This window comes from Epinephelus moara, chromosome 23 (assembly GCF_006386435.1).
Source record: "Epinephelus moara isolate mb chromosome 23, YSFRI_EMoa_1.0, whole genome shotgun sequence".
NCBI lineage: Eukaryota > Metazoa > Chordata > Actinopteri > Perciformes > Serranidae > Epinephelus > Epinephelus moara.
Window position 1 is genome coordinate 3,142,204 of NC_065528.1, and position 25,202 is coordinate 3,167,405.

Below are 25,202 nucleotides of genomic sequence, written 5' to 3' on the forward strand. Positions count from 1 at the left end.
CACCCCCCCCCCCCCCCCCCTCCACCTCCGCTGCCCAGCTTTGGGAACTTGGTTTTTCCAGTGTTGACTGTTAAAGCCAGTTGTGATGTGTTCCATAGACAAACAGGCAACCAGCGCTGCCCCCAGACTACTTCCTCCTGCTTTTTTTATTCCTCTGCATGCCCTCCCTACACTCCCCCTTCAAACCCCATTTCTCAGTGTGTGCAGCCCTCTTTCTCTCATATACCTCTCCCATTGTGGGCCATGTTGGAACTGATTCTCGTTCTTCTCTCCCTCGTTCTCTTTTCCTACCTTGTTCATCTCCTGATCATCTTTTCATCACTCGGTCCTCCAAGCACCTCCTCTGACCACTTGTCCTCCTCCCCCGCACCACCCTTTCTCTTGTTCCTTATCGTCATTGTCACCCCCTTATCCTTTGCTCCCGTCTCTGTGCCCACATTTAAGGCAGCCTATCTTGGAAATGTTGGACATGTATCCTTTCCTCCCTCTCTTTCTCGTCTTCCTCCTCCATCCTAACACAAGGGAATCATTGCTGACAAAGTGTGGCTGTTTGATATGGAAGACAGAAACTCCATCGGCGACAACAGCAATGTCAACATCAGAATTAAAATCCCCCTTAACGTTCACCCCAACCCCATTCCATCCCCAGAACCCCCCACACCTCTAACCACCTTTTTTTTAAAACATTTTTCATATGTAAGGCCTGAACCTCCTTCCCTCCCTACCTACCCACCTACCTACCTACCAACCTACTTGCCTACCTACCGCTTCATTTTGTAAGCTCCACACTGATACTGATCATTTCATTTATTTTGTTTTGTTCTTTTGTCTGCTCTGGGGGATTTATCATTTGTTTAGGGATTAACACTCTAACAGGGATTTGGGTGCTTCTTCATCGCTTCTTGCTTCTTGGCTTTTTTTTTTTTTTTTTGCTCAAACGCCAAGAGGGGCTGAAGGTCTGGTCATTTGGGCTTCTCATTAACCTGCTGCTCACTGTTTGTCCCCTTGTCACTTGTGTTTTAGAGAAAGATGAGGCTGCAATTGAGAGCTCTGAGTTCAATGCCACGTCAGTAGCTGATGTGGACAAGCGGGTGAAACGGCGGCTACTTATGGGTAACTCTTTTCTTCCTCTTTCTATGTGTTGCCATGGCGCTTGTGCTTGTATCCCCGACTCCACTCCTCTCCGTTCCTCCTCGTCCTCCTCTCTCTGTCTTTATTTTGTTAATTTTTTTTTTTGTAAACCTTTGATGCCCACTGTGTGTCCCACAGTCAGTTTTGTTGTAAGTGTATCTAACGTGATGAAAACAAAGTAAAAGGGGTCGCTGTTTTCCTTTAAACCGGTTCTTCCTAACTCCACCGACCAAATCTCTGGATGGCTCTAAGGTTTTTTCAATGACTAACATTTACTTTCCCAAATGTTTTATGTTCCATCCCATTTTTGATCACCCACATTGCAAAAATAGGATACCTTACTACCAAAGCAAACCCCAGAAAGGTTATGGACCCAAGCTGTCCAGTGATTACTACACCATGAAAGTTTGGCACTGCAGAAAGCTCTCAAAACCATAATCCTCAGAAGGGGCAGTAAAGACAAGGAACACCAGATCCATGATATCCTCAGGCATTCTAGTCCTCTCTAGTGAATCATTTGTTAGGCTATGTGTGGAGACCAGTTTTGTAGTCAAGACCTACAAAACCAATACCCAGTAATGACCAAGGCTAGAGTGTATCTTGACTAAGACAAGACCAAGACTTTGAGGGGTTGAGACCAAGTCAAGACCAAGACTGAGTCAAGAACAGTGTGAGTCCCACACTGCATTACACACTTATGATAAAATGTGGAACTCTTCAAATTGATCTGAAAGATCTGCATTCCCATAACTCCTCATTCACCTCTTTTATTGCAAAATATATACTGTAGATGTATGTAGTGTACCATGAGAAATGTCTTGATAAAATAACCAAAGAGTGTTGAATTTTATGTATAGGAATATTCCTGAACACTAAGGATCTGAAATCACCTTAAATACTTGTATTCAACACACCTTTTTTGCAGGCCATTTAATGATATCCCAACAGGCTCTCAAATACTGCAGCTTCGTCAGTGAGTTCTACGTCAGACACCAATGAAAAAGGACATCCTTTCACAGCAGTATGATATGCCACCAGGCAGCGTTGTTTTGAAACACTGCCGGGTAACAACATTATTTAAGGAGCTGGAAAGTCCCTATAGGATGGGCAGGAGGGGTGATGGATGGGTCCAACAAACTTTAGACTTTCACCCAGGAGGCCAGTGTTCGCTTCCCATGTAAATGTTGAGTTGACTTTTTTTCTAAACTTAATCATGTGCTTTTGTTGCCTTAACCTAAGCACATGCTTTTATTTGCACAAGACTGTGTGCATCTAACGAGCAGAAACCGAACCGTTCCTGTAAAAATATATGCACCCAGGATACCTTAAGTGTAATATGTAGACGGGAAAGTCCATTGACCAAACAGCAATATTTGATGAGTTGGGAGTGAGAACATTTAGGAAATCTCTGCAGTTGTGGTCTTGCATGGTCTTGAATATAAAATCTTTGGTCCTCTTTGTCTGAGACCAAGACAAGGCAGGGTAAAAAATCCGAGGTCAGAGACAAGACCTTCAAAAAGAAGTCTTGAGACCAGTCTCGAGACCAAGATTGATCTCAAGTACTACTATACTGGTGTAGACTGGACAACCCTTCGACCAAATGGATCTTTGCTCCCAAAACCTCAATTTTATTAGATTTTTATCATCAGATATGTCTTAAAATGACATTTATGTCTATGCTTTTGGTGGGATGGTTGCAAGTGACAAAAATAGTCAAGTATTTTTTTTTTCTGAGGGTTGTGTGAAATGAGCCCCTTGGACCATATTTTAGGAGACAATGATAAAACCTGATCCAATAAGTTGGTATTTAGGGCTTTTGATGAAGATTAAGGTATCAAGGACTCATACTCCAAAAAAAGAAAAAGAGTAGGCCATGATTTGTTTTTTGGCACCCTGCCACCTCTTGCTCTCAGATCATGGAAATGTCTTTCAATAAATCACTAAATGTTTTTCTTATGTCTTGATCAAACAAAGACTTACCAAAAATCAAATGGATGTTTCAATCAAAGTGGTGCTCAGCCCAAAGCATCATTTTTTTCCTCTACCATTTTGCATCTAACCTTTCTTTTATTTTCTAACACAGAGGTACATCTGAAATTATTCTTGGTGTCCAGTACGCCAAACCAATGTGCTGTACTCTCTGTAGTCTATTGAACCGCCTTCTATATTTATACACCTTTCATTTCAGCAGGTTCTTTCCAGTGTGGAGGAAGAGTGGAGGATTTGATTTTCCTCGTCCCTACCTCTCTGTCTTCTCTCTCCTTCCTCAATTTCCTTTTAACAGAATTTTTGTTTTCCCCACACTACTCACTGAACCCTGCTTCACCTCCTGTTGTACTAGCATGCCACCTGTCCTGATGGTGCGCCACCTGTAACCATTTGCATTCCAGGGCTGGGCTGCCCTATTGTATGTCATGTACACTTCATTGGGATTACATTGGTAAAAAAAATGAGGTTTTCCTTTCAAATCAACCCCTCCACAATAAGATCAGTCATAGCAGCACCTCTGGTTAGTAATGCAGTGTGTTAAAGACATTTCAGACTTAAACCTGGTCTAAAGTTTGAGACTCTGAGGACACTATGGCATCCAGATAACTTTCAAGCCAATATAACGTAATTACCTCCAGGTTTCTGCATGATGTGATGTCCAGCTGCTTGCTCCCTGATTTCACCTCCGATAGAAACAACGGAATGAAGTTTGCAACAAAATGAAAACTCATTCAATCTGTTGAAGTTGGCTTGATCACTAAACACACAGCAAGTTGGATTAGTGATGAATGCAAAGTTTATATGCAGCTCTCAGATTTTCATGAGAGCTGCATCACACGCTCAGCAGGTACAGTGGGTTTGATCCATGGCTCATATCGAAGTGTTTGGACAAGACACTGAAGCCCAAAGTGTTTGCATGGTAGCCTGCTGCCATTGATGTGACAAACAAACACAAACAAAAACCACCACAACAACTAACATAATCCTAAAACGTGTGCAACTTAATTTATGGTAATATTGCATTTATCAGTAGCTAATTACCTTACTAGTAGACATTTAGACCCACGTGGTTTTTTGGGGGTTTTTTTTTAGATTTTTTTTTTGGCCATTTTGCCTTTAATGGACAGGACAGGTAAGCGTGAAGGGGGGAGAGAGAGAGAGGGGGGATGACATGCAGCAAAGGGCCACAGGCTGGATTTGAACTCTGGCCGCTGCGGCAACAGCCTTGTACATGGGGCGCCTGCTCTACCACTAAGCCACCAGCGCCCCAACCCCACCGTGTTTTTAAACCACACCGCAAGTTACAGCTGTACCTACACGTTAAATTTGAAATTCATGGACAATATTAAATGGACAGTTCACTTCCTACTAAACTACACCCACTAACTGCATCACCACCCTGAAGGAAGCATGCATCTACTCATATATGAGAGGTTCAAGCTTGTGACAGCGCGAGATGTAAACATTAATGACATCCTTCTTGGCTGAGCTTTAATTCTATCCAGCCCAGTGATGCTAGATAAGCTAGAAGTAGATGCATACTTCCTTCTGCGCAGTGATTCGTTTGGCGGATATAGTTTGGAAGAAAATAGTTCCCACATAAAACTGCTCACAAAAAGGTCTGTGGATTATCTTGCATCAACCCAGTCTTGCTCTGAAGTTGTCAAAAAATGCAGCTTTGTCAGTGACTTCCGGCGTCTGAAACCGACAAAAAAAGCCATCCTTTCGTATTGGCATGATACGCAGCCAGTGTCAGGAGGAAACACAACGGGACAACAACGAACGTTAAGGCAGCTGAAGTCCAGGAAGGGCTGACATCAACTTTCACCTGGGTGGCCAGTGTTCGCTTCCAGTAAAGCCAAACCCTGTTCTTTTTTCCTTAACCCAACTACGTGCCTTTGTTGACTAAACCAAACCATATGTAAATGTTATCAAAACATAACTATGTGCGTTTGCTGTTAATGAGGGAAAAAAAGTCAATTTGCAGTGTGGTTGTACTGAAGTGGTGAGAACAGAAGTATATTTTGAAAACAGATGGTGCATGTAACAGGCTGGTGTTGACACGGCACCCCAGAACATCAACAACCAACACACCCAGGGTACCTTGCACGTCATGTGTGGATATGAAAGTTCCATGACCAATATTTGACAAGGCTGAGAATATGTTGCTTGAGCAGCCAGGTCATGATTTCCGGAAAGAGACATTGCTGTTGAGTCTTTTAAATTTATTTTTTGGCGATTTGAGCACCACAAGCTGAGTGCCATCTAGTTCCATTACAATGGAGGGCAGAGATCTCTATGGCTGATATATAGTGAACTGACCGGTAGTGTCTGCGTTTTAATTAAACATTTAGTGTTTGAGTTCATACGTGCCTCCATCATGCCTTATGTGCATGACCAAACACATACTTGCTGAGAGCGTAGAGGCCGTCCCAGTGCTGCACTGGCACAGCCTTAACAGCATCAGTATGTTAAATTTGACACAGCTATCCGTTTGTCTGCTTCCTCTGACACGCGGCGCTCCCGTCTCTGCCCCTGCTACCATTGCCCAGCGCAGACAACATCCTGAACAAGACAAATGGATCTGCAGCTAAGGCTCTAATGAAAAGGCACTGCCAAGACAAGAGGAGGCGAGGGAGCGAATAGAAGGAAAAGAGAGGGCAGAGGAGAGGAGGGAGTTGGGCGAGGTGATGAAAAGTAATTCTAAGACATTTCATGATGTTGATATTGAAGTAAAATCAGGGGCCAGCTGCTGGACACATGTGAACAAAGTGTCAAAGAGAGACTCAGTGGTGCTACAGTGACTATGGCCCTGAATTCCAAATAAACCATCAGCTCAGTACAGATGGAGCTGAGGTGTGTTTGTGTGTGTGTGCGTGCACAGTAGATGTATCCATATAGTGTGATTACAGGCCAGCGCTCTGCTGACTGACAGCTGATTTAAGTGTCCATCAAGGGGCAGAAGGGGATCTTGTTGAGCGCTGAAAGGTGATCGTGCCCCTCTCACCTTTTTCCAGCAGTGCAGCAATTGCTATTACTTGGCATGATGCATTAGTGTACACAGTGCACATGGTTTCCTCCCTCATACTCTCCAGTTTTAATCAATAGAACATGTGTCCTCCTCTCATGGAAAGGACAGTTTTGCAGCGGTCAGCGTTTCCATGCGAGGAGTGTGACAGACATGTGTATACTGACTGTCTTCCCTCTCCTTCCTCTGCCCCTTGCTGACACATTGTACTGTAATCCCCACATAAGGAGTCACCACCCTTGTTCAGTCTGGAAGAAGAGAGTTGTATTCAGCTGCTTTTATCTCACCAGCCTCCCATCTAAAAAGTCCAGTGTGTAGGAGTTAGGGGGATATATTGTCAGAAATTGAGTAGCATATGATGTTTTGTTTAATGTATGATCACCAAAAAAAATAACAATGGTGTTTTCATTACCTTAGAATGAACCGGTTATATCTACATAGGGAGCGGGTCCTCTATGGAGATCACCATGTTGCACCACCATGTTTCTACAGTAGCCCAGACAGACAAATCAAACACTGGCTCTAGATAGGGCCAGTCACTTTTTTTTTTTTTTTGTTTTGCATTTTCACGTTGGCCACCATAGACAGAAGCACCTTTGCAGCAAGCAACAAAAAACACTGATTTTTTTATAACATGTAACTGTGTTATTCAATGTTTTTACCAGTTTAAATTACCTCTGCAGATAATTCACCTCCCATTAAAAAAACTTTGTGAACAATGAACACTGAAGGAATTCTAGGTGGGAGAAGTTTCAGCCGGTTGCAATCTGCAACCCTCACCATTAGATACCATTGAATCCCCCTAAATCTTACATGCTGAACCTTTAAATCCTCTTAAAATTGTGCATTATCTGAATATGTTGCCAATTTTCTCTTCCTCCTTTCTTCTGGAGTCAAAGCACCCAATGACTGGTCTTTACCATCCAGCTGAGCCTAATAAACAAATCCAATTACCAGTAAAAATGCTTGCATTTTATGTTTCTGCAAACCACAGATATGTTACATTTGTACATTATTTTGTAGCTGATACATTTGAACTTTACGTTTCTCAACAAATTATCCTCATACAGTGGTTCGTATGATATCCTATGAATTATCATCCCACAAATCGCATAACATCTTTAGCGCAAAGATACAGAGCTAAGGTTTAGGCAAGTAAAGCTGCTGTGGTTAAATTTAGAAAAAGAAACATGGTGAGGACATACCTTAAAATGACTCAAAGTTCACTAGAAGTTCACATTGTTGCAAACACACGTCTCCTGGAAAAGTCCTGTGTTTTGTGACCCATTCACCGCCCCAAACTACCTCGTCAGTGGACCAATGGAATTGCTTCCTTGTTTACTGCCATCAGAATCTTGGCCACATGACTGCAGCCTTCCAAAATATGTGGGTAATGCATGAATTACTGACTTATCATTACATATGACATATACAAATTTTGGTGCTTCACTTTTTGTAGGAACATGTATGAACAGTGCATGAGAACAGCCTGTTCTCATCAACAACATGAAATGTGGTCATGATTTGGAACCAAAAAACACTTGGTTAACACCCACATTTGGTGGCACAAAAGCCGCTGAAAAGCAGGGACGGGTTAGTGAAAAACACCCACGTTTGGTGCCACAAACACTGGTGGAAACGCTGAGAAGGGTTGCGAATAACAACTGGCTTTGTTGTTTGTTGGTCTTGAACAGTAGTCTGCAGCTTGGCAGGTGTCGCGCCTAGGTGACACACCTTCCCCTTCTCCTGCCACTAACAAAGTCAGCTCATATAGTACCTTACTTTAAAACGTTGATGTGGTACATATGAAATGTATGAATGTAACGTATCAATGGTTTGCAGAAATGTACAATATCAACAGTTTTCTTGGGGCAACTGGGCTGAATAAATTACAGTTAATAATGCCTGCAACTCAACTTTTTTATTTCAAAATGAAGCACAATATGCTCCATAGTCAACAAACAGTTTAAGTCATTTTTTAACTATCTGGGTGAATATAAATTCAGAAATGTACATGATGTCAATCACTGAGCTGAATTCATCAGTTAACCATGAAGTTGCCAACCAACTTATGTGATCATGGTGACATGCAACAGGAGCAAATATTTTACTTCATGACCTGTTTCATATGTTTATCAAATGTGTTTTATAAAAAAAAATAGTCTTCAATCAGAATCCTTTCCTGATTTGGATTCTGAATGAAGTTTGAGAATCGACTCAATCATCAGTCACCCAGAATGGACAGTGGGCATTTCTGGAAGGAATAGCTCAACATTTTGAGAAATTAAACTTTTCTTTGTTGCTGAAAGTTAGATGAGAAAAATTATGTTAGAGTTTAGCTGAATACTTAGGTGTAATGAGTTTCTGGCACAGATAATGTACTTTTCACAAGTATGAGGATCATCCAAGTAGAAAGTGTTAATATTCATATGTGATGAAAGAAAGTTCTGATTTGGGCAGCTGTATTCAGTCTCTTTCTCTTGTGATCAAAAAATGATCTGAAACTCAATCCCGAGATTGTTCTGTTAATCGTTTTCAAATATAAAACAAATATTGCAACCTCTCATGAACCCATATCAATTTCAGTTATTACAGTGTTATTTCTGGCTTATTTAATCCAAAGAAAAACTAAAGTGTCTTGGTGTGAACTGAGATTGCTAGTTAACCAACGCAGACTCAAAAAATAGTGTTAATTTGTGAACTAGAGATGTTAGTGTTTTGTAAAATGTTGAGCTATTCCTTTATTCTTTGCCGCAGTTGATTTTAGAAATCTCTGCTGGAGTTAAAATCCATGATCTTATTAAGAGAACTCCCAAAACCATGAAACACAGGAAGTTTTAATTCTGCAGGTACTCAAACATTTGTGTGTTGTTGACATAAAATTGGGCGAAATTTTGATTTGATCCTTCCCTTTAAAAAACGAAGTTATTTTTCAGTTTAAAAAAAACAACACCCAAGAATGATCAAACATTTAAGTGAAACTCTAAAGGCCTTTAGCGTTTACTGATTTATACTTTAGACTATTAAAATCTCTTTAGTGCCACATGAAAATCAGACCAATGTCATCACATAAAGACAAAATTAAGGAAAAGACTTCTAGTTAAAGAGTAACCTGGGTATTTTTCAACCCTATTTTCCCATGCTTTTGTGTCTGACTGATACATAGGAACAAAAACTTTTGGAATGGGTCCAGTATTGAGAGACAGCGGTGAAACAAGTGGCAATGTAACCATTCTGGGCGAGTTTTGCTTCATCAATACCCGTCCATTTAAAGTGCTTGTTTCTGACATGGCAAGATTGTTATCATGAGAGTCTTACAGCATGACGGCAATTTTTTCAATGTTAGCTAAATTTGCAGCCATGACATTGGAAATCTTTTAAGTAAGAGTGAGATACATCTGTTACTCCAACACAACAAACTATAACCAGTACTCCTCTTACCAACTCTCACTAATGTTTCCACCATTCTCTACCTGCAACAATTTGATTAATAAATTATTAATTTATTAATTAATAAAGTATATAAACAAATCAACTCTCATGAGGTCATCTCTCATGAGGTGGGTTGTTGCAGTAAAACAGACCGGAGCAAGTAAAAGGTAAAATGTTTAATTTCTCTGTAGGGATCCTTTTCATAGTGTTGTAAGACACTCATAGGCTGTTTCCAAAATCATTCATTCATTCACCTACTCACTATATAGGGTGTTCTATATAGAGAACTATATAGTGAGCTCATCATCAGAAAAAACACTTTTGGACACACAAAATTAAAACATGTCATATCAGTGCTGACTGGTGAACCATCTATAACAAATACCAACATGCATATTTGAGATAAAAACATGAAATTATATTGAGCATATTTTCCCCAAATTAACAAATAACATTAGGAAGTACTTTGTGGCCGTTTTGCTGTGAGATGCGCTCCTCTGCCTACATTAAACATAGGCCTATTAATAACGTTACACTGGCAAACAGACAAGAGGTGAGAGAGCAGCACGATTGCAACCTGCCCTTCTAATGTCAGTAATTTTCTGTTAAACCGTTGTTGTGTTTAAGATGGTTTTACCAGTCGGTCATGTAATAACTTGTGAATTAAATATATAACATTATGCATAAAGCCATTATGGCACTAATCAGAGCTAGCAGCAACCCAGCTCGCTAACATTAGCTAGCGTTATTAGCCCTACTCTGTACAGTAACTGTCAAGCACTAAAGAAGATCAGTTGCCAATTTATTTTAATCTCTTCATGGACTGATGACTACACATTATATTGACCATTTATTACATGGCAAAAAAACTGGTAAAACAAACTTCAACATGTCATTATAAGTTAAACATGTACAGCAGCTTTTAATCAAGTTGCTCTCTCCTCTTGTCCGTCTCGGTGTCCGTCCCATATAGATACTTTCAGGGGCAACATCACAATGACATAATTTTATTAGCTGGAGGCAAAACATGACTTGTCACCACTGGACATAAGAATCTTAAAATATTGTCTTGTTGTGTTATTGGGAGCCAGAATAGAAGGAGTCATGGCTCAAAACTTACATTTTATCACATACCAGCTGCCACTGTCCATCAACAAAAATGAGGACATGGTTAAATGTGATGAGACGGAAGGTCTGTATGGAGGCGATCATCAAAAATGCTCACATGTGTAGCTCATGCTTCATATCAGGTTAGGGAAAAAGTATTTACTGCTGTAGGGATAAATAAAATTATGTGTATTATGGCTTATCATGTCCACCTATTGAGAGGTTGGGGAGGTATTGAGAGGAATGTTGGATTTCTTCATAACAATAACTTTTTAGTGCATTAGCTTACATTAGCTTCAATAGCAAAACAAACCGGAAGAAACCATTTAAGTGTCATCCTCCTTTGTCAATTGGCATAGTAATCAACCACAAAGGCTGCCGTCCCACCTTCAGCAATCCTGTCAAATCATCCATCCACTGAGTGAGAGCGTACGGGTTGGCCAGTCTGGTCCTGTTGGTTTCAAGTTACACTCGCAGCCCCAGAGAGTGAGTGACCTGACATGGTGCATTCGTATATTGAGTATGACGCTCTACATTCAAATGACAGCCCTGTTGTTCAAAGAAACGGAACATTGTATTTCTAGACGAATTAACAAATGGTTAAGTAAATCACACATTCACTCTAGTTGGTGCTCTGCTGCTAGCTAGTGCTAGATAATAGCACTATTAGCTATTGTTTTGCCTCCAGCTAAGCCCCACCCACCAAAAAAAAGGATATATTGCCTGGTTACTGGCCATCAGTTGTACACTAATACTTTTCCCGATGCATTGTGGGATACTTCAACTCCACTATATAGGGTATAATAACTCCCACTATATATTGGGACGGCACTACACAATGGCAAACTTATTATAAAGTGGACTATAAAGTGAGTAGTGAGTGATTTCAAACAGCCACAGTGACTGTTAGTGGCAAAACAAGATATAAATTGATGAGGCACACCTGGCCAGAGTGGTGATATTGTAGCCTGTATCGCTGCTGCCAGCTGCAGCAATCTCTCTCAGTACTGGACCAATTTAAAAAATTGCTGTTCCAATGAGTCACACAGACACAAAAACATGGGAGAACAGGTCCAGGTTAAAAAAAATCTGGACTTACAAACGAGGCTTAGCTATATCCGGTATATAGTTTGTGATCAGAATCGAACATCGGTCAATTCGAGTCTTCATGAGAGAGAAGTTACATGCAATAATATGCTCTGACACACAGACACACACACACGCCAGGCTAGGACAGAAGTATGCAGGGTTAGATGGAAGGTGTGGAGACTTGGAGAGGGGGCTGAGGGGGGTTACAAGGGGCTTGTCCAGCACATCAATCAGCCCTGGCGGTGTGTCTGTGTTCCCGTGCTCAGTGTGGCCCCAGGGCTGGGCTAGGCGTGGCCTGGAGAGAGAGGGGCTCTGAGCAGGACTGTGCTCACCCTCACCTAATGATAGGGCCAACTGTACTCAGTATAAATCATTCTGACCCATAAACACCACCTCCACACACACCAAGTCTGCTCACATGCACTTGTGCCTCTACACTCACTCAGAAAGTCTTATTGACCGTATACACCTGTGCAGGCATGCAGACCTGAAGTTCTTAGTGAACTTAACAATACACATTCTACCACACACTTGAAAGAGAGCCCAGCTGGGGAGTGGAGAGGAGACCGAGGTCCTAAGTCATACCCTATAAGGCCCATCAGACAGGCTGCCTTGATGATGGAGTGTCTCTCCTTCCCGCCTTCCTTCCTCTTTGCTGTTTTTCTACAACACAACCTCTATGAATCCCCCTGCCTTATTTTAAAAAACTTCTTCATGTCACACAGAGTTTGGAATTTGTACTGGTTTGCTGTCTGTCCTCACAACTTCTCCAGAGAGAGAACTAGACATGAAAAGGATTGCAAATGATGAACCCAGAGCTTTGACGTATAAACACAGCAAGGAACAAATGCCTGATAGAAAACAGAGATGAAGGGAAGAAGCCGTGAGATTGATGTTGTTTGGAGCTGCATGAAGAAACACAAACAAATCTACAAATACCTTCCTGTTCCTTGAGAGAAAGCATCAGCCATCTTGGCTCTGAAGGGTTTGTGACTGTGCATTCTGAAAGGCCATTATGCTAATGCCTTGACCTCTAGACATGGATGTGTTTGCCAGCCTGAAAAGGCTTTTCCTATTTCCCTCCTCACTTCTCAAAGGCACACAATCTCCTGGCATTTTAATTAAATGGGAATCGCTGCCAAAGAGGAGGAGAACATCCGTAATTTACATGTTGCTGTTGTCCAGAAAAAGCCTTTGAATTCCAAATGTCAACTTTCATTCATTTATTCGATGATGCTATGTTTGAAATTTAACCATTTGGGTTTCAAAGGGGAAGTTTATAAGCCCAAAAGCTACAGAAATCTTAAAGGGATAGTTCAGATTTTTTTTGAAGTGGGGCTGTGTAAGGTAGCCTACTTATCCATTGTCAGTGTCTCACCTACAGTAGATGTCAGTCAGCACACCCCCAGTTTGGAGAAGCAGGCTGGAGTCCGACATGAAAGCTAAGTTATGTACTGCTGTGGATGTGGTCTGCAATAAAACAGTTTAGCCACATAAAAGAAGTTCCAACTAAAAAAATCCATATCAGTTTAAGTGTATGCTATATTTAGAATATTTTCAGTGTTTTACCTTTCTGTCAAACAGCAATTTCTGACAGGGGACTGAAGCCATTGTATCACTATCTTCAAAGCCAGACTCCATCGGGAAAAACAGTGATTTAACACTGGTGAGCACAGGGCTGCTGGTGTACCCCAGCCTTGATCAGTTAGTTTGTGTGAGTCATTGTGTATATTTGGTGTTTAAAAGGGATAGCTTCAGTTCACCAAAGTCACACAATAACTCAAACTAACTAGCTGATCAAGGCTGGGCTACACCAGCAGCTCCTGTGGTCAGTGAGCAACTTTTTTTTTTTTTTTTTTGTCATAGAGTGTGGTGGCTTTGAAGAGAGCATAGATGTGGAACTGAAGCCTTTAGACGGGCTGTGTGACAGAGAGGTAAAGAAGTGAAATTTCTATTTTTTTAAATTGGGAATTTTTTTTAAGGTGGCCTAAATATGTTTTGCAGCTGGGCCCCATCCAGACACAGGACACTGCTTAGCTTCCATTTCAGCACTTCTGCCTGCTTCTCCAAACTGGGGGTGTACAGACAGACATCTACTGTATATAATACATTGACTATGGATAAGTTACTCATACAACCCAACTTCAAAAAAATATGAATGGTCCCTTTAACTCCTAGCTCATTCGCACTTGCAGCAATATGTAGGACTTTCTCTGGAATTACTTAAGTTAAACCCACCAAAAGCCAAACAGTTACTAACTGAAACTTCCTTATTAGGTGTAGTTTCACTGAATCCCCTTCAACAAACATGAGTCTAAGTCAAATTTCAGCATCCTCAGCACTTCTCCAGGCCCATTGGGAGAGTGTGTGCTGAGCTTTGCTAAAGCAACAGCGGCTGGGCAGGTGAGCTAGAGTTACCATGAGCTTGTGTTTGCTTTGGTATCAGCTCAGGCAATATTCACAAGTCCCAGCAAACCTTTATCTGCGCCATGCACAAGAACATTTTTCTGGAGTCAGATACATACGCAAGTGCCTTCGAGACTTACAGCAGTCAAACCTAGACTAACTGTATTTTTCTGTTTATTTACATTAACCTTTTTCTTTGTGTTAACTGATTCCTTGTCACATTTGTAAACAGGAGCAACCTTTGGGCCAAGGAGTGCACCCTCCTTTATCAGCACAGTGTCATGAGGCTTTGTCTTAATGATACATAGCTGCCAGTGATAAACAAATCCTGACTGTGACTGTCTGTGTGTATGAACACTGTATTTACTTCTGTGTAAAATTGTATCTACTCATGAAAACTGGGATATTGTGATGTAATATCCTCATCTGTGTGTTGACAAAGCTCCATGAGAATACATTATATCCAACTTTGCTGTCGTTTGTGTATTTTTCAACTGCATGAAAATTTGTCTCAGCCCACATCACCTTCAGTTTCTGTTTCATGTTCTTTCAGAAGCAGGGGTCACATGTTAACACCCGTCTCCTCTGTCTCTCTCTCCATATCTGTCCTGCCATCCGCAGAGACCTGCGCTGTCAACAACGGTGGCTGTGATAGGACATGTAAAGACACAGCCACAGGGGTGCGCTGTAGCTGCCCCGTGGGATTCACTCTGCAGCCCGATGGCAAAACCTGCAAAGGTTAGTAAATACATCAAAGTGTGGGAACATACATGTGTGTGAGGCCTGCACACATGCTGCATGGCTGCTGTTCACTGAGAAATCAGTGTATTCAGAGGTCCACCTGAGCCTGCTATGGCTGCTATCTGAGTGATCCAGAGCCAAAGCCAATCCTGGCCATCCGCTTCACTACCAGCTGCACGGAGCTCCAGACACGGTCACTGGTCACTGCCGCAGCTTGTTGTTGTTGACTTTGCCGCTAAGCATTTCTCCACTTCCGCCAGCCCACCGCTGACGTCAACGACAGTCGTCCGAGGAGAAGGCAGCCGCAGCATACGCCTTAACATCCCAAATATATTATTGTAGTGCTTTGTCTAAACAAACAGCCAGGCTGAGTGAGTCTGACCTTTGGGTTCAGACACTGGTCTCTACAGGCAGTGGTGCTTTATTCTCCTCAGGGCTAGACACAGCAGCAGTGAGAGGGCTTGGAGTTTGGTCACATGTATATTTGGTGGATTTAAACCTCCAGAGACCCCCTCTTGTTTGATATGCCTTTTTTAAGTTCTCCTAGCTATTTGGGATTAGTAGAACCTGATCTTACTATATAATGACGAAAACTCTGTCTGTGGGTGTGTGTGTGGGTGTGTCTGTTCCATGTTTTTCTCTTCACTGATGGTCAATCCATGTGAAATTTGGTACAGTGGTAGAGGGTCATGGGAGAATGTGAATGAAACAATATTACATCAATTGGCCAAAGGGGGGCGCTATAGCAACCGATTGAAATTGCAAATAGATCTCATGCCCCGTATGTCGTAGAGACATGAAACTTTGCACAGAGATGCCTCTCCTCATGAGGACCAAATTTGCCTCAAGAACCCATAACTTCCGCTTATATAGATTTTCTACCATTTTGAATTTTTTGAAAAACACTTAAAATCAATCTCTTCCTAGGAAGTTTGACCGATCTGCATGAAACTTGGTGAACATAATCTAGGGACCAATATCTAAAGTTCCCTCTTGGCAAAAGTTGGAAAACTTACTAAAACTGAGCTTCTATAAGGCAATGAATATTGCGGAGGGTGTGGTTCATCACGTAAAGGTGTATAACATCTCAAGAGTTTCACCGGTCACCACGCAACTTTGTAGGCATATGACCACACATAGAGTGCAAGAGTGCAATACTTTTTATTTTATTTTGATTGATTGATTGTCACAGACCGCTGAAACCTCATGTTCTCTACAGAACTGCATTAGGAGTGTTAAAGCTGGGGCAGTCAGAAATCCTGAAAAGGCAATGAAGATGGCTGAATTTGCAAAAACACCTTCCTCCTGCAGCTCTCACCTCTCTGTCCTAAACCCCTCCTACCAGACGACCACAGGCATACGCATGGGCTTCCTACAGTTACCCAGTGTTCCCCACACATTGATTTATTTAATCTTATTTTTTTTGTAGAGTTAGCAGTGCTGGGTCTAATCTGTGTAAAGGCAGCAACAGAAAGTTTGCTGATCCAGTGACTGGTCGGGGCTGTCCGGTCCCCTGTAGCCGGGGTTTGCCCTGACTGGATTTGGGTTGCTGCAGCCACTGACTGGGGGCTACTGCCCACTTTCCTCCCAGTGAGGTGGTCTGTAGCAGTGGGGAGTGAGGCAGAGGACACAACGTGATTTGAGGCTTTAGCTAACAAGGCTACATAAACATTAACTGAAGTGATAGCAACATTTTCTCTCCATCTCTGAAACACTTTGCTGATACTGACATGTGTTTTATTTGATTTATTGTCAGACTCTCTTTTAGACTCTTTTTGATAAGTCTGTCTTTATGTTTATATGCTTTGCAGTGTAGACAGTTGTTGTTAATGCTGAAATAGCAAGTTTCTCTGGAAGATTCTTCACCATTGGATCAGGTTTTCACTGAAGGGATGTGCATGCACATCTTCATTTGTAGAACAGCCAATAGGAATGCCCTCTCTCTGAAATGACCCGTGGTTGGCCAAAGTCTCTCATCACAAGCTAGATTTTCTAAAGCCTGAAAACAGAGCCAAGGGGAGGTGTAGAAGTCTAGTTTTCTCTCAGTCCACTTGAATTACAATATGCTTAAGGTTATTAAGCCAACCCATCTTTAATGGCAGTATTAACAGGATGAATTATTAGAGCAAGCTATATCTATTTCAGTGCCCATTCAGACACCTAGCCATCGAAAAGATTATAAACCTGGTCTTCAGCCACATCAGAATATAATGCATTTGTTTTTTTATGACTTTGATATTATGATTACACCTTGCTGCATTAAGTGGATATTAGGACAATGAAGGTGCACATTCCTCTGCCACATGTACATGTGTGGTTGTTAATGGTCAGACCTCCTTCATCTGCTCTTCCACTTTATATGGACAGAGAGATGGAGTGGTGGGGCACAACCCCACATGTGACTGACATGGTCAAGGACACACAAGAGTCATCACAGCAAGGTCACGTGACAGTGGAATGACTCTTTGCGTGTCAGAATCCATGCGCCTTGTGGGATGTGAGAGTGCTCTTTTAAATTGTATAATACTGTGTGTGTGTGTGTGTGTGTGTGTGCGTGTGTGTGTGTTCAGGAGTTTGTGAGTTTGCGGAATGAGTGTCAGGCAGTTTGAGAATGTGGCATGTAGGTGTGTGAAATCCTGGAGCCGGAGCTGTCTCAGGCCTGACAGGCAGACGACGCGTCGGCAAACTTTGAGATGTTTGAACAGTGAGGCCCACACTGGCCACTCTCTCTCTCTCTCTCTCTCTCTCTCTCTCTCCCTCTTTCTCAATTCAGTTTCAATTAAATTCAATACGCTTTATTGGAAAGACATTTCTTATGTGTTGTCAAAGCATGATTACAATTCAAGACAGTGAAAATTCAAAAACAATTCTCAACGATGTATTATTACAAATGCATAGACATAAATTTAAAGGAGAAAAAAACATATAAAGTGAAAGAGTAAATAAAAAAGGCAGAGTGTGATCTCTCTCTCTCTCTTTCTATCTCTCCACCCATGACATACACACACTCACACAGACAGCACCATCCAGCTGCAGACAGGCAAATGTACTCAACTAGAAGACAGGACAAATCAGTCAGTTCCTAAACTGAATCACTAAGTACAAGAATTCAACTTAGTTATCATTATTACCATGTTAAAGCTATGGTTGAGATTGAATTAATATTATATTATTGATTAGATTTAGGGCCCGACCGATATGGATTTTTTGGGGCCCATGCCGATTCCGATATTATGGAATAAAAAAATCTGATAACTGATATATAGGCCGATTAAATTTTTACGTTTTTCAATTTGAAAAACCCCAAATACCTGCTTTTGATGGCTTAAATATAGTTCAAACACTCATTACAAAGATATAAATTGAAGGAAGAACATTTTACTATTTTCAAATACTTTTTTTTAATCATAAATTGTGTGGAACAAGCAGCATATGAACAATTTGAACACAAAATAAATCAAAAATATGATGTGCATAAAGGCAGTAAACCTCTGGGAAATTAAATGATCATGCAAAGTCTATATGAATTAAGACATTCACATGTGTGTTCACAGTACCAGAGTTCTTATTATTGCCAATTTAACAGAGGTAGGTTAAAGTGCAAAAAGTAACACAAGGACATCATTTCTAAGTAAAACACCATATTCCCTGCATTTTATCAGTGATGAAAATATAAGTGTTAACATCGGCGTCAATCGGCCAACTTTTGGCAGATTGCCGATTATTCTCTAATGGCTATAATCACCGATCGGCCGATCAATCGGTCGGGCCCTAATTAGATTAGATTTATTTTAAGGTTTTCTTATATTCAGACAGACAAGATGTAAGGAGATGTGTTTTACCTGCTTGACAGTTTCGATTGAGACTCCAGTCTTCCTCAGAAGCAGCATCCGACGTGCTGCTGACATGTCATATATTAGCTGGCAGGCCTGACAGACCAATCAGAGTCTGTCAGGCCAACCCAGCCTCCCGCGTCGTTGGTCGTTCTCTTGAGTAGGGAATCCCAGATATGCGAGAGGGTGTACGCCCCTCGTCCCGGTTGGTGGTGCCGCCGGCTTAGGCCGAAACGCGTGTCATTTGTTTGGCCGTGTGTTGCCCTATTAAAACATAGATTTTGACTCTAGTCTTTTGTGAGTGCTGTTGCTTACTAGTTTCTTTGGAGTCTCTCTGCAACTTGCACCCATCACGATTGGAAATATTGGAGTTGTGCGTCCTCCTTCCTTCTACATTAACTGACCAACATTGTTGCTGTGGTACCGAATAGTTAATGGACAGCCCCCACCTGTCATACAAAGTGGTTTTGCCCTCAATTATGCATAGTGTTAAGCCTTTATAACATTTAAACAGGTGGGTGATATAAAAATTCACCCCCGTACAGTTGTAGCTTGATTCACCAGAACTTAGCTATTGAAACCAAAACCAATTTTTGTACCAGGCTGTACACATGTTTAATTTTTTCTTTAAAGGTAGGCATTTTAACATGGAGGTCTATGGGGATTGACTCACTCTTGGAGTCAGCCTCAAGTGGCCATTAGAGGACTGCAGTTTTTGGCATTACTGTATTTACTTTATTTTTCAGCCCAGGAGGTTGCTGCTTGGGTTAGAGGAACTTCATCATCATCATTACAGTGACAAAGGTTGAGGGGCTGAAGGGGTTAAGGTTAGGTAACGATGGAGCTCATGGTTAAGAGAAACCAAGGTTGACCATTATTTGGAAATGGGAAATGAACATTGGCCTCGTGTGTAAACATGTTAGGCTCCAGTTTCCCGGCACAGCGCAGGGTGGCACAGGGTGGCGAACCCTGCACAGAGCTAGTTTCGAGCAGCGCAACCTGAGGCTCGCTCAGTTTGGTAGTTTGGCAGACCGAGGTGCGCTGAGATGGGTGTGGCGGTGCAGCAGGGGGAGGTGTCGACAGATCCAGCTTGGCGCAGTGACAGTTTCGTGCCAAAAGGCTTCGCCGAAGGTGTGCTAAAAGCTCACCAACTGAATCCACGTCTATTGTCAGCGCAGGAGGAGCGCAGCCGGTGTAAGCCGAAGTTTGGCTGACTGGCGGACAGTGCGCACACGTCACCAAAACCTCACAGGCAGGTTTCCAGAATATCAGGCACATTAACAATGCAATAAATACCCAAAAAAACAATATTCAATGCAACTATATCGACTGTCCTGTCACATCTGATGTCAGATCAAAGGGGATTGGCACCGTTTGGCACGTTTGGCAAGCGTAATGGAAACCCAAGCTGATTTGATTGACACAGTTGCAAACTAATGAGTTTGCACACATCCCTCTCAGCCAACCACAAACAGCCACAGCATCAGATAGGGAGTATATATTCAGCATCTGTCATCTTAGAAAAGTCAAAAGAAAAGAAACAGAGTGAGACTGCGCGAGAGAAAAAGAGAGCGCGCGCGCACGAGAGAAACGCAACATTGATTTACAATTGTGGTGACCTCCTCCCAGGCTACCTTTGCATCATCAGCCCGTGGAGGTCTGCTCGCAGTTCCGTATATTCGGACACTGCGAGCTTGGACCTCCCGGACCAAAACATCAGTTTCCTCCTGGGAGAAGTTTGGCCGTCTGACGCTGCTGCTCTCTTCCGCCATGGCGAATTGAGTAAACTCTCATTACGCCTTCGCGCGGCGCATTTAAGGGCGAGGAGAGGGGCTCATTTGATTGGTGTGATGTGAATGGGCTGTGTAAAACCCACTCGACGCCTTCTCTCCTCCCTCTTTCTGACTTGCGCCGCTAGGAGGGACGGAGGTGGGATAGAGGAGTAGCTGCGGCAGGGCGCACGGTGTGCCAAACTTACAAAATCCACCTGGCCACACCCAGTTGGCGAAGCGCAGGTGCGCTGCGCCTCCGCCGCGCCTGGTCTGCGAAACTAGAGCCCGTTATGTTTTGTTGACTAATCCATCTACTGCGACCTTCTCCCTGCGTGGACTTTGTCACTCACTAATGTTGCCTGACTTCTGGCTACTAGAGGGCTTTGTCACTTGAATGTGAACAGATGTTGTTTTTGGGCACTAGCTACAACAGCTGATGGGAGGACAGTGCATTTGAAATTGAGTATTTTATATGGAGGTCTATGGAGATTGACCTGCTCCTGGAGCCAGCCCCTAGTAGCCATTTGAGGAACTGCAGTTTTTGGCACCTGTGTGCACCTCTTGGGTTAGGGGAGCTTTATCGTCATGATTACAGTGATAAAGGGTAGGGAGCTTAGGGAGTTAGGGGTAGGAAACAATGGAGTTCATAGTTCAAGACACCAAGGTTGACTGTTGATTAAAAACGGCCTCCGTGTTTAATTGAGATTTTTTTGACTTCTCCATCCACCCTGACTTTCTCCCTGCCTTGTCAATAGACTGCATACAATAATGGATGTAGCCATTGTGATGTCACCCATTGGTTTGGCATGTTGGCCTTCATTATTAAAACCATTGAAATAAATGTACTTACTGGAAAAATTTAACATCCAACTCTTTAGAGGGTCTTTTAGTACAACCAAATACCGACCGCCCAAAACATCAAAATTATTTGGTTGGAAACAGGAAATGAACAGTGGCCTTCTGTGTTAAAGTGGGATGTTTTGTTAAATCACTCATCCACCTGACTCTCTGTCTGTGGACTTATAATGTCACCTGATTTCTGGCCACTAGAGGGCTTGTCACTTGAACGAAAACAGATGTTGCTCTGGGGCATTAACTGTAACAGTTAATGGGAGGACAGTGCATATTGAAAATAAAAAGCCGTATTTATAAGGCCAACCCTTAGACTATACAACACACCTTCCAGCAATATCATCTGCTGAAAGGCATGTAACACTGCAGTTGCATCCTGGAGGAACATCTCTACCACTTCTCTGATGTCAGGTTTAAAGCCCAGCAGCTTGTGTGAACACTTCCAGTCTGTCTCCCCAGGTGATTTGTGGACCTGACAGAACCCAGCATTTACAGTGGTGGAAAAATGAAAAGTTTCCCCCTCTTTTTTTGGCCGTGAGTTGAGTGGGGAAGATGGATAGGAGTGTAGTCCAGCTGTGCCCCGCCCACATAATTTGGCTGTGGTTCAGCCCCTGGGCCTCATAAATCCCAGAGCCAGGATCAGTGCTGAGGGGAGCTGAGAGACATGAAGCAGGCAGCACACATCGATCAGTATCTATCACCTGGGCACCAAGCAGGAAGACACACACTTACACTGATACAAACACTTCTCTGTACACACTGCAAATCCTAATCAACCCGTGACACAAAATTTTAATATAAAGTCTACACAAATGCCCCAGATTGTCCAGAAGACGTAAATACTTAATGTTCACTTCACACAAACACTTAACTCAACAATTTTTGAATTTTGAGTTAACTTGACTAAAACGTATAAAGCCGATTTTGTTTAATTATTTAAAGGCCAGTAAACAGCACTGTCATTGTGCACTTAACATATTGTGGCATGTCAGGGCTTAATGGGTGTACTTTCCCAGCATTCTGTAAGACAATGTGTTTAAGGCCATAAGCCAAATAAAACTGTTTAAATGTACTCTAAATCACTCACGTTACCCCTTGCGCAGTGATGAATGTTTGTGTATTTTACAATGGTTCTAATGGGTTACAGTTAATGTTGTGGTAAAAGACATTTTGCACCATACCTTAAATCGTATTCACAGTTAGTGAGGTCCCGCCTGTGTAGCTGTTAGAGTGTCTAACATAAAGTTGTGCTGAGGTGATATAAAGAGCACTTCCTGGTTCAGTTAAGAGTTAATCTCTTAGCCTCATTCCTGCAGTCAAGAAACCTAGCTCGCCTCAATATATGAGATTGACATTTAAAAAAAAAATTGTTGTAAAATGTGCACTCAATGTTTTCTATGTCCATATGACAGAATTAAATGCTCAAACAACAAGAACAAAAAAATTATGTTAAACTGGCATAAAATTCCTGTCAGACAAGGGTTCATGTGACACATTTATTTTTGTGTCTGGTGTACTCAAAAATTTTATGTTACTGTATTGTACTAAACAAAAAGTTTTGTGTGCAAGCTGTTTCCAAAAAATGCTTAAGTTGAATGAGTTAATTGGAGTTTATAGTGCAAGCACTGAGTGTGCTCGATGTCAGAAACCCTGCAACTTTACTGCTGCTGTTTGTAACTCAGCTAGACTCAGACCACTTATACAGGACCTAGAGATTGTAGAAAACGTGGCCACAGTGTAACATCACTCCTAGGTAACATGGTCAGTTTTTTAAACTCCTGGGCTACCAGGACGCTCCTATCTGCAGATTTTCTAAACTTTAATTCAGTTCAACTTTATTAATAAAGTAGCCAATATGTGCCCAATATCACAAATCACAATTTTCCTCAGAGGGCTTTACTGCATACGGCATCCCTCTGTCCTTTGGACCTTACTCCCCAAAAAAAAACCTTTAACTGGCAAAAAAAATGGTAGAAACCTCAGAAAGAGCAACTGAGGAGGGATCCCTCTTCCAGGAAAGACGTCATAGACATAGATGTCGTACAGAACAGATCAACATATTAAATTTACAGTAATCCATATGACAAAATGATACATAAAGAGAGACAGAGAGAGATATCGAGATGGAGTGAGACTGAGAGAGATGCAGGGTAAGCAGTAATGACAATAGCTACAATACCATTAGTGGTAGTAATAATATTGTTATAATAATAACAGTAATTTTAGTAGCATATGTTGTAAGTATATATTAATATATGATAGAATATGTATATGACAATAATATTTATATATGCATAATTATGGCAGAAGTATGACTAATAATAACAGCAATAATGGGAGGCATTAGGCAGGACCACGGCAGCAGTGCAATCACGACACATGATCCGGCCACAACTGCGATTGAAGGGAACCTGTGGGAAAGTGGAGCGCAAAGGCTCCGGAGAAGAAGCCGAGTTAGTGACATGCAGTTAAAATATTTCACAACCAGAAACCATGGATTACCAGGACCATCCGGAAACTTGCAATGTGTCTCAAATCACATACTTCTGTTAGTACACTTCAATTTAGTCCACCATGTAGGCTACACTATGTCCTTTTTGTGAGGTGCACTAATTTCAACAGGGTGTTATCTCAAATCATGCACTGCCATTTTGCACTTATTGGAAGTGATAACGGCTTTCTCTTTTTTTTTTAAACCACCTCTTCTTATTCTTTGTCTTTTTGAATGGCAAATTGCATATGGACGGTGGAGCATTATTGCCAACATTTAATGGCTATCTCCGCCCACACATAAACCAAACTTATGCCACATCAGTGCTGATTAAACGGGAACTGCCCATTGGTCCGACAGCCCATTGTTCCGACCATATTAAACCCATTGTTCCGAAGTCCGTTCCGAAATCATCATGATGCCCTGTGGTTAAGGTCTGGTTAGGTTTAGGCACAAAAACCACTTGGTTAGGGTCAGGAAAAGATCATGGTGTGGGTTAAAATGAAAAAGAAAGTGTCAAACACATAAGCTGTGAGCCTGCTTCGCCTCAAGCCTTTCCCAGCTGACCCAGAGCCGGTCGCGGCGCACCATCAAGGTAGAAATACGCCCGCCGGGAGCCGTTCAGCACCGCTGACCGTCGGACTAATGGGATGTCGGACCAATGGGCTGTCGGACCAATGACATGGACCCGATTAAACTTTGCTGCTTTGCTAGCTAGGAGCAAGTTAGCTAGCAAGCTGATGTTAGCACTAACATTATTATTCACAGTACCAAATCATTACAGACCCAACAAACATTACTGATGCCTTGTATTCGACAGCAATATTGGTGCAAAAAACATGTATATCTTACAACTGTGTAAGAGCCTGCTGTAGCCAGCTCAGGCGCCTTGTTGTCCCCAGCCGCCATGTCAAAAGTTGAGAAATTTTGTGCTACGTCACAAAGATGGTGACCATTGAGTGTCCATCATTCCACATTCAACTTTTGGACTGTTTGAGTGCACCAGTAGTACACTGCATTTTCCCTTACTATGCAGTGTGAACCAAGGCTGTAGCCACGGAGTCAACATTGAGGGGGTACCAGGGGTGTCGCTAGGAGTTGAAAATATCTGGGGCTTTAGCCCTGAAGTGTGAACAATTTTTTACTCGGGGGTTTCTCCCCCGGGAAAATTTTGAATAATTCCCTGTTAAACACGTGATTTTAACGTATTTTGACAAAGAATTTTGACAAAGAATGAGCACTCGTCTTCTATTATTGGGTTGCCCAAATTGTTGGAAACCCGAAATTTGAGAACAACTTTGCAAACACAGTGTGAAACAATGCACTAATCA

General features: G+C 42.0%; 1 protein-coding gene across 1 annotated transcript in view; it reads left to right on the top strand.

Moving 5' to 3' along the window:
* scube1 (signal peptide, CUB domain, EGF-like 1) overlaps positions 1–25,202 on the top strand; it is a 647,001-nt gene that overhangs the window by 143,607 nt on the left and 478,192 nt on the right. Inside the window, exons 7-8 of the mRNA XM_050036052.1 lie at positions 1,024–1,113; positions 14,804–14,920. Coding sequence (XP_049892009.1) covers positions 1,024–1,113; positions 14,804–14,920 — 207 coding nt within the window. The remainder of the gene's footprint in view (positions 1–1,023; positions 1,114–14,803; positions 14,921–25,202) is intronic.